The 13199-nt window shown below is 34.0% G+C and overlaps 1 protein-coding gene across 1 annotated transcript in view; it reads right to left on the reverse strand.

Annotated features, from left to right (window-relative positions):
- The window catches only part of LOC145676878 (protein-glucosylgalactosylhydroxylysine glucosidase-like), a 35392-nt gene extending 23829 nt beyond the window's left edge, over nucleotides 1-11563 (reverse strand). The window contains exons 1-2 of the mRNA XM_081747661.1: nucleotides 11475-11563; nucleotides 8005-8092 (exon numbers count right to left, since the gene is read on the reverse strand). Coding sequence (XP_081603787.1) covers nucleotides 8005-8092; nucleotides 11475-11538 — 152 coding nt within the window. The 5' untranslated portion in view covers nucleotides 11539-11563. The remainder of the gene's footprint in view (nucleotides 1-8004; nucleotides 8093-11474) is intronic.
- Nucleotides 11564-13199: the final 1636 nt, after the last annotated feature.

Raw genomic sequence — 13199 nt, forward strand, 5'->3', positions numbered from 1 at the left:
TTGGCCGTGTATCTTTATAATCTTGAAAAATTTCACTGAATTAAATTTGACACTCTTCTTTGTGAGCTTCAAGGTAGTTGAAAGCATAAGACATTAGATCTGAAACATTATCTTTCGGACGACCACGTTTCATTCCAGAGAAAATCTTGTAGAACCTTTTCATGCATGAGGAATGATATCTGGCTTCACCAGCACCTACATTGACAATCCTAATACTAACTTCTTTGCCCCATTCGTCATTTCTTCTGTGGGCTGCCTCCATAATAGAATCTTTAACTTGGCACGATGTACACTCTACGATCACTCACAATTTTTTATCCTGTCCCTTTAAAAATCCATCTGATTAACACTGTATACAAAGCAGGTATGCTTCTTGAAAATCAAATCTTAGGACTTCTGACCTAAGGGTTATCGGCGTAGGTGATGAAGTACGTTGTAATAACAACGCTTTGCTACTTCTTGTTTTTGTTAAACGTTGCTACTCTTTTCAGGAAGTGTAACACTTCTCAGTCCCTTAAGTTTACAGCCGTTTCCATCTTTCACTTCAATACTGCAGTCTACTAATGTTCTTTTACCATACATGTAACACCATCACCGAGAAGTTTCTCACAGATAAAACATTTTTTAGCTGACATCTTGAACATAGATGATCTAATAGACCTGATTATTTATCCTTAGTCACACCTGCAATGAATGAAAAATATATTAATTTATATTTTATATAAGAAAAATCAATAAACAAAATAGCATCAGAAAAATTTTCTTAAGGTCCTGCTATAAAGCGATGCTGAAAGAAAAATGCGTAATTTGCCACGCCTATAACATCTAAACGGTGCATCCTAGAGAAAAAATAAAGAGAACATTTCTTGTAGAGAATTTAATGTAGATTATTTTTTGTAATAACATGTTTTGCTCTGAAACGCTTTCCATGCGAGATATTTACAAAAAAAAAGTTGGCTCAATTTTTCCAAGATGGCGGCCAAATCCGGGGTGGGAGAGTGGTGCAAAATTAGTATGTTGTTACAGACCCTTACATAAAGAAAATAAAATTTGTTCCAACTTTCCACCATTTTTTCCTTATTCGACCCTTGATTGACTGGCCTAATAACACACAAACGAGTTGGAGAACTTATCTGTACTAAGCGAATTTTCCTTTAGGTTGCAAATATAACGGAAGGTTCCTGATTTGTATAATATTTGTGAACATTTTAGGGATATGTTTCCGAAGTTTCGATATTAATACTGTCCAGGAGCTGACACCTTCTTTCTCAACCCTCGTTTCCTTTCGGACACTAATCCTTCGAAAATTTCTTTTTTTTCCTTTTCCTATCAACTGTAGTATGCTTATTTACATTGCAATAGAACGTAATATTGAGGTCTTAAATCTTCAGTAACAACAACAACAATAATAATAATAATAATAATAATAATAATAATAATAATAATAATAATGCTATTTAAAATTTTAAAGTTGCCCTAAAATTAGGCAAAACTTACCGAGAAGTCGGGATTTTGGGAGGTTGATCGGACCTCCTGGGCACACTTCTGCAACTACCACAATTTTAAACAAAAGCGTTACACTAAACTTTCATGTAGAAAGTATTCTACTGTACGTTTTGAGGGAAATAACTGTAATAAAAATAACTGAATATAACTGAACAGTAAGGATATAATAAACTAACTCTTAGGATATGCAGAAGTAATTATAAAAGCTATGCTACAAAAATACTTATACAGATCATAATAAATACAGATCATAATAAATCCAATGAGCTTCGAAGTACAAAGTAAGAAAATAGCATATAAGATTCACTCTACAAGGTAATTGTTAGTTAAAAAATGGGTATACACTATTTCGAGAATCTAGATAAAACGAGAAATGTTTACGAAACTTTTCGTCTCGTCTCGTTTCCCATCTCCAAAGCGAAACGATTATTTGAGTTAGCTTTGTCCGTCTTGAATGTAGAATGTTAATTCTAGTCTCAATTTTGTTTGTTTTGTTTTAGAAACGAGATGAGAAATTCCTCTTCTTGTGAGCAACACTAAACAAAACCGAAATATTCTTGCCAAATGTTACATTTCTGGTTGTAATGTTATGCCCTGAGAGATAATAAGCTCCTAACCTTTAATCCTCTGTGAGATAATAATTATTATTAGTTTATTATTATTATTATTACTATTACTATTACTATTATTATTATTATTATTATTATTATTACTATTATTACTATTATTACTGAAAATTTGATAGTTCAAGTATTGAAACATCCGAGTATTCAAATATCTGAAGGTAATAAAACATGTGTCATCGCCGATCAATCGTCACCAAAAATTCTAAAGTAAAAATAAGTACTGGTCGTTCGTGGATCCGATTCGATTCGATTACCTTCAGATTACTGGTCGAGCGCCTTAACCACTAAACCACGATTACTACGCAGTGATTGATTCGTCTTTAGCTTTTTACGTGAACAATATACGCGCTGTATTTGATTCAAAATAAAGGGGTTTTGTATTTTGTTTTTCAAGAATCTGTAATGTTGATAATTTAGTGAATACAGTGATATAATGCCCTCCGAGCTCTCAATTACATATTTCTGTGTTTTGCTAAACAATTTGACTATTAATAGGCTACTGTTTTGGGAGAACAGAAAAGACTCTTTATTTAGGCGAGCCAGAGAAAGTAACATTTTAAACGAGTTGTTAGCGTTGTGGTTTCCTAATCCAGCAATCCGCGTTCGATTCTCCCTTTCGACATTTACACTTTTTAAAATGTTTCATTTACAGGGATGCTGCTACATGAAAGATAATCTCCAGTGGAGAAATTTAGTGATGATGTAATCCTGAAAATAAAGGAAGAAAATGAATGGAGAAAACGTGTTACAAAGTTAATTCTGTTAATGGTTCTATATTTGATATTAACCGTTAATTTCATGCATTTTTAGATTGTTGTTTATTGACACTATATTTTCCTCTTTTCTCCTTGTGTTTCAATGTTTAAATTTTCACAAATATTATACAAATCAGGAATTCTCCGTTATATTTGCAACCTAGGGGGAAATACGCTTAGTACGGATAAGTTCTCCAACTTGTTTAAGTGTTATCGAATTTTGCATTTTTAATATTTACAAATAAATTACTGTATGCCAATATTTAGCATTCTCAAAAGTAATTTAACGATTAGTGAAATCAGACAAGACCTCCTTTCGAAGTAACATTACGTATCAATCAGCCGAAGCCTAGGAGCTCTGATCCTCTTAGACCCCCAAAATTTTCATTAGGGGCTGGGTTCTTCCCCTGAATGACCCATCCATACTTTAATTGATTTGCAGGTAGGACTACTGTTAATAGTTTCAAAACTCAGCGCAAGGTTTTGTTTTTATTTAAAAGAATAACACACCGGTACTACATATACCGCATAATCTGTCCACATATTATTTGATATGCATATATGTATAGTAATTTGAAGTAAGTTAACTTGTTTATATAATCCCTCGTTTGAGTTAATTATAAAATTATTTATGTTCCCATCTGTTATCTTCTCATCGGCGCCTCTGGTGTCTGTATATTTTTTCCTGGTACTGTGCTGTGTACTGTGAGTACAAGTATGGAAAGATCGCTTTTGTCATTTTGTCAACCAGTGTTTTGCCTCACTCCTGCACAAAGAAAATCTTTAGGATTTGTTAACAGGTGGGGGCAACTTCATGCTGCTGTTGTAGTTGCTGTACCAGGCATAATTGATCTTGGAGCGGGCGTTAGTTGGGTTGCCTAACTCACGGACTTTGTACCTCAAGAATTTATGTGGCACACTGTACATGCTCGGTTCACGATTTGTGATTTTTAAGTCTAAGTTTTACCGACGGATAATAAAAGTAACATTTATATTTACGTTCTTTGATATTTTATAAGAGTGACACGACATTCAGAAAATCGTCTGTACTTTGGGTATGTTCATTGCCGCTGAAACCAAGCTCTTTTGCATCTGCGTGGACTTCATCCTAGTCATCTGTCCATCAATTACATGTAGAACATCTACCTGTAGAAGGACAACGGTAATCCAAAAGAGTCATCGTTGGAGAATCGCCGAGAACATCTAATAAGTGAAGATTAATGGCAAGGTGATTTTTGGAATATGGACAAAGGAAACAACCTTCAAGTTTATTAGTTTAAAGCTATACATAAAGAAACAAGTTAATATAAAACAGAAATTTTTCTTGTCTGTAATGTAATTGAACTGTTGGTTGCGCTGAAAAGAAATAGAAATTAAAAAATAATTTCGATTTTTATCTATCTGTATTTAGTGTTCGTAATTTCAAATAAATAACCTTTTTTGCTTTTTTCCAGAAGTTCAGTTCGAGAACTAATAAATTCAAATTTTGTCATTCTTGATATTATCACACATAATTAATTGTGTAAGGCATGAGACCCAAACAATATTATTAAAAGCGTGTTAAGAATAATTCTGACACTAAATATAGTAAATGTACCTAGGCATACTCTAGTATTTCTGAAAAGCGTATATATTGCAATGGATTTTAACAAAGCAGAAGAGGTATACAAATTTAAATATTTTGGAGTAATTTCAATGGATACCAAGAACAGTAGAATACAACAAGTAACTAATGACAGAATAACATCCTGACCAAAATGGTTACGAATATTCAAGAATGTATAAATATCTACATTATCATTATTTAGCTAATTGAAACATAAACACTTAGAATTTGGGGTGAACTCATAGGGAAAAGTATAGACTAAAAAGATGGAAGAGAAAAGAGTTAGTGAAAGGAAACACCAACAAATGGAAAAGAGGAAACGTTACATAGTGTAGGAGAAGAAGTCATTGAGAAAACATCAAAAGAGCAATCAGTGGAACATTAAATGAAAAAAAACTTCAGAACACACAAATGTCTTAATTTAAAGTTTTATTCAAAGTTAGGTAGACAAATGGAATATTAGATAAAGTCCAGAAAGTTGCATAATGTTTTTCTGAGGAAAATGTTGAAACCAGCATTAAGAGAACGAATAGCAAGGAGAAAACCATAGATAGCAAGGAGAAAACCATACAATGTTACAGCACCAAGTTTCTAGAAGCTTCCGGATCAAACTCGGACGTATACATGTAAAAACAGAAAACGATGTACAACATTATAGAGTGAAGTCCTGAGAATTGAGGGAATTACTTAGATCAAAATTAAACTAAGAAAGAGAAAACAGAATATTACTCAATGTTCAAATCTATAATGTATACATGTTATTACACATTGTGAGTTGTGTGGAAATAATTATTACTGGCGAGTAAAATGGGTTGCATGGAATATATTGAGGTATAGAAAATGGTATACGGACAAAATCTCGCGGCCGAAACATCGCCGCCCAAAATCTCGCCGGCCAAAACCTCGCGGGACAAAATCTCGCCGGGCCAAAACCTCGCGTGGCCAAAACCTCGCCGCCCAAAACCTCGCGTGGCCAAAACCTCGCCGCCCAAAACCTCGCCGGGCCAAAACCTCACCGCGAATGAAACTTTTCTTTAAAATTTACCCAATGTGTTTCCTAATATGCAATTCCACATTACAAATAATAATAATAATATACAAAACATTGTGTGCGTGGGCTTTCTCGGGTTATTCCCGTTTCCTCCCACTTTCTTTATTCGATCATTTCCTTCATCCTGGTCATCTACGTCTCCTTTAACCTATAGGACATAATCAAGGGACGTCGTAAAAACTCATATATTATTTCATACTTTCATAAATATTATTAGATTTTTGTTAAAATTTTAAGTTTTTGGATGTTCCAAAGTTCACGAAACTAACCTCGTTAGTTGTCATTACTTTCCTTATGCAGACTTTCTTTCCCTATAACCAGTTTAAAAACATCCTGTCGCCCTACCTTCACATTGAAATCCTCTAATACAGAAATAGAATTTTCATATGGTATCGCGGGACTTGGTCAAATACCCGTGATACTTCTTCTGAAACAGCGTCTTTTATACCGTCATCCTTACCATCTGTTGGAACATTTACATTTTGGTCAGGCGAGATTTTGGGTATGGCGATATTTTGGGGCGCGAGGTTTTGGCCCCGCGAGATTTTGGCCCGCGAGGTTTTGGCCAGGCGGGGTTTTGGCCTGGCGAGATTTTGTCCCGCGAGGTTTTGGGCGGCGAGGTTTTGGCCAGGCGAGGTTTCGGCCTGGCGAGATTTTGGCCCGCGAGGTTTTGGGAGGCGAGGTTTTGGCCAGGCGAGGTTTTGGTCCGCGAGGTTGTCGCCGCGAGGTTCTGGCCGCGAGGTTTTGTACCCAAACCATAGAAAATGTTAGTTGAAACACAAGAAAAGGTAAAGCCCTTTAGTAACACGATGTGAAGATTGGTAGATAATATGAGGTAGGATTTTACGGAAATTGGTAATAATGCTCCAAATTGGATTGGATTAGCACAAAATATTATCAAATGGTAGGCGGCATAGAATCTCTGGATGCCTTAAGCTATAAAGATAGTTAAATTACTTGTATAATTTAGAATACAGTATGTAATATCTACACGAGATATTCAAAATAGTTACAACTAACATTAAAAATAACTGGATCTACAATACAACAAACAACAATAACAGTTTTGCGCAGTTGATAATTACATCTAATTCAAAATACAATAGGTGCTGAAATTCTGTCATACGGTACAAACTAATATATCAATCTTTATGCGTTTTGTGTTCTTCACTACGTTAGGAGATTCACGACACATGTACATTATACAAACATAAGCAGCGTTTTCCACTAAAGTATCAATAGAAGAAAACCTAACAACATCTTAAAAGAAAGAACAAAATAAAGTATAATACTATAATATGCAGCAATAAAATTCTCTGAATTATTATTATTATTATTATTATTATTATTATTATTATTATTATTATTATTATTATTATTATTATTATTATTATTATTATTATTATTATTGCAAAAAGAGAAACCGGTTTATTGCAGAAAGGATAACAGCGCCGCTAGTGTCCATAATTGGAGTAACGATTAACACACTCCGAACAGCATACAGCAGAGTACTCGAACGTGTTCTTTTCCAGTATGGATCAGGGAGCTGCAATCAGAATTTGCGTAAAATTGGAAAGATCAGTATTGCATTTTACAGAATATTTACTGGTTTCTACAGAATACTGCTTTCTGCAGAGTAGTTGGAGGATAAGAAAGAATAAGACGTCCAAGCACACAAAGATGTGACAAAGTTGTGGACTCTGTCAGGAACCTTCTTACTGGAACAATCATCAGAGCCTATGGACAATTTGCAGTATCCTTACCACCAATAAGAGCACCATTACGTGTAACATCCATGAAGATTTTGGGAAAAGAAAGTTGCTCGCCTGTTTTGTAACAAACAATATGAATGTTAAACAGAAGAGGCAACGAGTAACAAGTTGCAAAATCTTCATCCCAACAGTGGACCCGTTTTCAGATTTCCTTAACACCACTGTCACAAGGAATGAAACATGATAATCAAATACAATCCTATTACTAAACGACAGTATCAACCAGGAATCATTTCTAAAAGTAATTAGTTGATTGCCTTTATTGATACCAAGAGTGCAGCTGTTAGGTAGTTTTTTTGGCCAAAAACAGGTGACAGTCATCGTACATAGATTGTAACCATTAGATTTGGGTTCAGAACACTACTTTTGTTCCCGAAGTTAAAACTCTACCTCAAGTTAATCATATTTGAGAACGTAGAGTCCATCAAATCAGTTGTGGCTAATAAGCTGAAGAACATCCAGGAAGATACTTCTTCAACAAGTCCAGTCACTGCACTAGCGAGGAAAGTTGTACATCAAGAGTGGAAGTGATTACATAGAAAGCTGAAGGTATATCACCTGCAGGTAATATTCAGTTCATGAAAGTAATGCTGGAATTCAATTGCCACAGTGCATATCCGAAGAGAATGAAAACCTAAATGTTAATTGTAACTTCAATCTAAGATATTTAAATTAGAATTGAACTTACTGTGATAAATATAATGAATAACCAGCCACTACATTTGTGAAAACAGAGTTATTAATTCTTGAATGGTCCTCATCTGGTCCCATTACGTCTGTAAGTGTAAATAAAAAGGAACAAATAAAAATATTAAGAAATATAATGAAGTAGAAAATAAACCTTTTATTTCGTAACTTTCATATTTCCCAACACGTGTTAAGTAGGAAACGAACTCTCTATACAACACAAATAAATAATGAAAGAATAAACTAGTGTGTAAAATGCTATCATACTTCAGCCACAAGTGCTCAAATAATTCCTCCAAACGCTTTTAATTTGAATAAATATTTTCTTTCCTTTCTCATAAATCGATCATGAAAATTATATATAAAGTTATATCATCATCCACAGAGAAAAATTGATTATCACGTTTGTTTATTTGTGAGTGCTACTTTTAATTTCTTCATTTTAGCAGGAAAGAAAAGAAGTATTAGAACTGAAAAGATACTCTCATTGTATTAAGCTTACTATAGTTTATTGTCTTACTAACAAACCAAGACCCACAAAAGATTTTGTTAAGGGCCAGAAATAGTGCTAATTTTAAGCATGAGATTCAAATATACTTATTTAAAAAAACAAATATTCAGAATTTTTTTTCAAAATAGTAACTATAGCGATACACAAATCAGACGAAAATTTAATTATTCTAATAGCATTCTTTCCTTCAAATCTTGGATAAAAATGTATTGAATTTAAATAACAATCTTCTGTAAAGATTTTCAAATATGAAACAATCGTTTAATGCACGCATTAAAATTTAACGGAGTATTTTGTACAAAATTTAGTTTGTTTTTGAAATCAATAACAAGAATGATAAAACAGAGTATTTTGTAATTTGAGTTGCTTATGTTATTTTCAATAAAAGAATAATAGAGTTACATTTCAAAAAATGTATATTTATGTTACAATTTATTCCGAAGCGTAGCTTTCTTTTTAACGAACATTATTGATCGTTTGTCTTGCTTTAAGAAAATATTGTTTTTTGAACAGGAATAATGACAAAGGCAAAATGCCGTACTTTGTATTTGTGCAAATCGTGGTGATAATATCATAGCGGTACATATCAACATTACGCCGTCAATTTTGATGCTTACAAAAATCCTTTCTCTTTTGAGTTCATCAAGTTGATCTTATACAAATAATTTATTCTTTGCATTGATGATATTGAATTATATCTGAGATAACAACGACGATTTTTGCTTGCATTGTCCTGCAATATGAGTATATAATGTTTTTGAACGTTTCTGGATGCAAGAAAGTAATGTTGTGGTTCATTTCATGGACTTCACCACTGTAACGATTTGTACTGATGCTTTCCCCTCGATAGAGAAAGACATAGAGGATCAACCCCACCATAGATCATGATGTCAGCATCCACATCATCCATAAGTTTTGGAAAACGTCTTGGACTCTGATCAAGATCCAACATTGTCCTGACCATTTATGAGTGTGGTAGTAGATTCCTTCTTCACAAAAACTGGCAATCATATACAGGTAAATCTTCCGGATATTCTTTATACTCAGAGAACTTCATATCTTTAGATGGCAGTTCTTGTTCGTCGGTGTGAACTCATGTCCACCCCCACGAGTCCAACTCTTTCATCTTACCAAATTGTATTGATCCGGCGAACAACAGTGATATGGTGTATGCCTAACTCGTCTGTAATAGAACAAATATTTTCCCGAGGGTTTGCATCCACGATGTTTCTGAAGAAGATGAAGTTCAGGCATACAGGACTCGCAGATGCCACAAGTTTTATATATAAGATTGCTCGAGGACAGTTACAGGACTGCGTTAACTACCATTATAGATCATGTAAAACATTTACTTCAAAAATAACATCAAAGTTTGCGCCAGAAAGACTTTAAATATAAAATATGTGAAGTGAAAGTAGTAAGTTTTATTTTAGTTGAACTTAATAGTGTTTAAGTATCTTGCCGACATTGTTCTGCTATCTCTGAAAAATTGAGGACCTTCCATGCGGCTACGATGTCTTAGTGCATATCTATAATAAATCGTTGGACTGTCCTGGCAAATAGATTTTGCACCTCACTGATGTAAGTATTAACTGCGCTGGTGATGTAAGAGGTAAAGTCATATTCTGTGATATGGGGCAACAAATCATAGAATTGTGAATTAACGATTAGAGGGTAATAAAACACAAATCAGTGACATATCACAAAATTATGTATTTTTTTCTTAATCATGGAACATTAGTTTTGTTTAATTGATTCATATACTTGTACACCAGTCCTTCCGCTGGTCTAGTGGTCAGCGCGCGCCCCTTTGGTGCGTAGGTTTAAGGTTTCGATTTCCACTGAGATAACTTTGAAACTTAAATAGATTATGGTGGTTTGGATTCCAGCGTAAACTGTAACTCCACGTCTCACATAGCACAGGTGCTGAAAAGGGGCCCTAAAGTCCAACGAATAATTACTATTCCTTCTAAAGAAACAACTCATATCACGAATGTCAGAAGTATATTTCTAGAATTATAGATGGAATTAAGTTGGACCCCGAATAATTAAAGCAAGCACGTTAAACCTAGTATAAAATGTAGGCAACGAACCTCTAGATCAAGAGTAAACCACACTATTCGATTTGGATATGAAAGCAATTGATTTGACCACTTAGGGCATTGATTACATTATTGTTTTTGAGGCACTCAGCATTTGGGATCAAATACTTCAAAAGGCACACAGAAGGAGATCACTCAGGTCAAGAATTAATACCAATCAGGTTTGAAGGAGGGACCTAGTGAAACCAACCAGTCAAATGAGACGCTTGTTTTCTATTTCTGTTTAGTTTTAAGTCGACTTCATTTTTGCAGTAATCTAAGTTGAGAAAAAGTAATTACCAGTAGACAAACGTCTCTTTTTAAAGTAACATCCTGGAAGATTTTATGTTTATGATCAACTCCACACTCAATATTATTGATTATTCTTCAAATTCTGCTAACTCTTCTTTTATTTTACTGTTGAAGAATTATGCAGACTAACTTACAGCTCGACTATAACTCTGTAGTAGCTGAATACAATATTTTTCTGCTATGAGTTATATTCACTGTATTAACTCATTGCTAAAATGATCTATTATTGATTTATGATTAAAGTGCATAAAAATTAATGCACAATTATATATAGATACAAAGTAACTTTGTTTTATTCAATTCTTGTTTATCTATTACATTCACTCTAGTTCTTCCCATCAAGGTTTCGGATAGTCTGCAAATTCCCTGGACACTAGCGATATCTTTTGATGTCAAGTAGCAAGCTTCTCAGCAAGCAACTACAATTAGATTTATTGTGAGCTATTACTGAACGTGAATAAAATACTAAGACGTACTGTTATTATGAATCACAATTGTAATAATTTCATCTTTTAAGAACAGATCATGAAATTATAATATTTATAAAATTGACAACTTGCTACTCACCATTAATTTCATAAACATCTTCCGAGCTGTTATAGATAACCCTAGACGCCCAAAATTCAGCCATTTTGTGAACGAAATTACAACCATTGTACTGTAAGAGACAGACTTGTTACTTCTAAATTCATAGCAAAGGCAAAATAATATTAATACCTGAAACTAATATAAAGGTAACATGTTATTTATATAGCATTTAGCGACTTTGTTAAACTGAGTGAAAGTTAAATTTACAAATTGAAATAAACTGAGAAAACTTAGTAAACTAAAAAAAGAAAACTTTATTTTCATGGAATATTAGAAATACAGAATAAATATTGAATTTTATAAGCAGTAAAACAAATGTAACGGTTGATTTCATTAATTCAAAGTTTACATCCTTTCAGTACCAAGACTGTATAAGACGTGGATTGAGTCTCCCACGACTCAATCACATTAGGTCCCACCAGGAATCGTACCCGAATCTCCTGAGCTGGAGGCATATGTATTAGCCATATAGACAGAGATATACGAACAAATAAAGATATAAAGCCAGAAGTAATATTAGTATTGGATCAATATTTAAATTAAATTCTTTTGTAAGTGTCTTGTAATATTGACATTTTCGTTCGTACACTTGAGTATAACTCTATATGTGTATGCACAGACACTAATCAAAGTAATACAGTGAAATATAAAACTACAATTTGGTTCGTTACTACGACTTTGGACCATCGTTAACCTATACAGCCTTGTTGGGAAGTTTCTTCACAGTCAATATTACATTATATTATCAAATCGTATAAAGGTTAATGAATATATTTCTTGTTAATATTAAACTGACAGTAATGTTTTGCTCTTGTTTCCTTTATAGTGCAGTTGGTACTGCTGCCTTAATTTTTGTGCTCTGGTGACACAAAAAACAAGCAAACAGTTCAGTCCAGTTAGTTATAATGCTAGATACAAACATCTTCACGGTGGACGATTCTTTAGTGGCCGTTAAAGTGGAATCACATTAGAAACAATGTATTAAACAATGAACTACTCGTGATGTGTTTTGGCAAAGGAGCACCTTCACGACCAATGTTACTGGATCGCAAATAAAAGCATTTGCAACAGGAATTGTTCTTGATCCTCGGCGAAGTGGGAACTGAAAGTTATAGGTCGTGTACCATTTCAAAAAGCCACCTCTGATATGCTGTTGCGGCTGAACACTCGGAAATACATAGGGGAGCATGAGGCTATGCTACGAACATGGAGGAACCCACACAGACATTTTGGATGCATAGGAGGTAAGCAGTACATAATCATATAATCAGAAAGTAAATGTAAGGGACCTTTTCGGTTAGGCTTTAATACAGCTCGTATTTGTCACTATTTACAATCGAAGCGTTTCAAGATGGTTTGTCCTTGATGCAGTGAACCACTCAGCTGCGTCAGTTAAATTTGCGCTAGACTTTCTCCTTTAAAACTAGCCATAGCCATAGATATTCAATAATTTTGAAGACAGATAAAATGAGCAGTGGATATGTTTAAGTTTTATATTGATATTCCTCAAACCATCTCTGAGCATGCGTGTATTCATGTGAATGCGTGTATTCGCGCATTGTAATCTTGTAGTATTGAGTTATTGTAGGAAACAGCAACTATATGGCCTACCATACGGCGCATCTGATCATTTAAAACGTCCATGGGGCCCATACAGGGGATACCCATCCCTTTCAAGGGCGCAACTAACAAATTTCTCATTTT

Source organism: Thermobia domestica, unplaced genomic scaffold (assembly GCF_964235325.1).
Source record: "Thermobia domestica unplaced genomic scaffold, izTheDome1.hap1.1 HAP1_SCAFFOLD_449, whole genome shotgun sequence".
In the NCBI taxonomy this organism is placed as follows: domain Eukaryota; kingdom Metazoa; phylum Arthropoda; class Insecta; order Zygentoma; family Lepismatidae; genus Thermobia; species Thermobia domestica.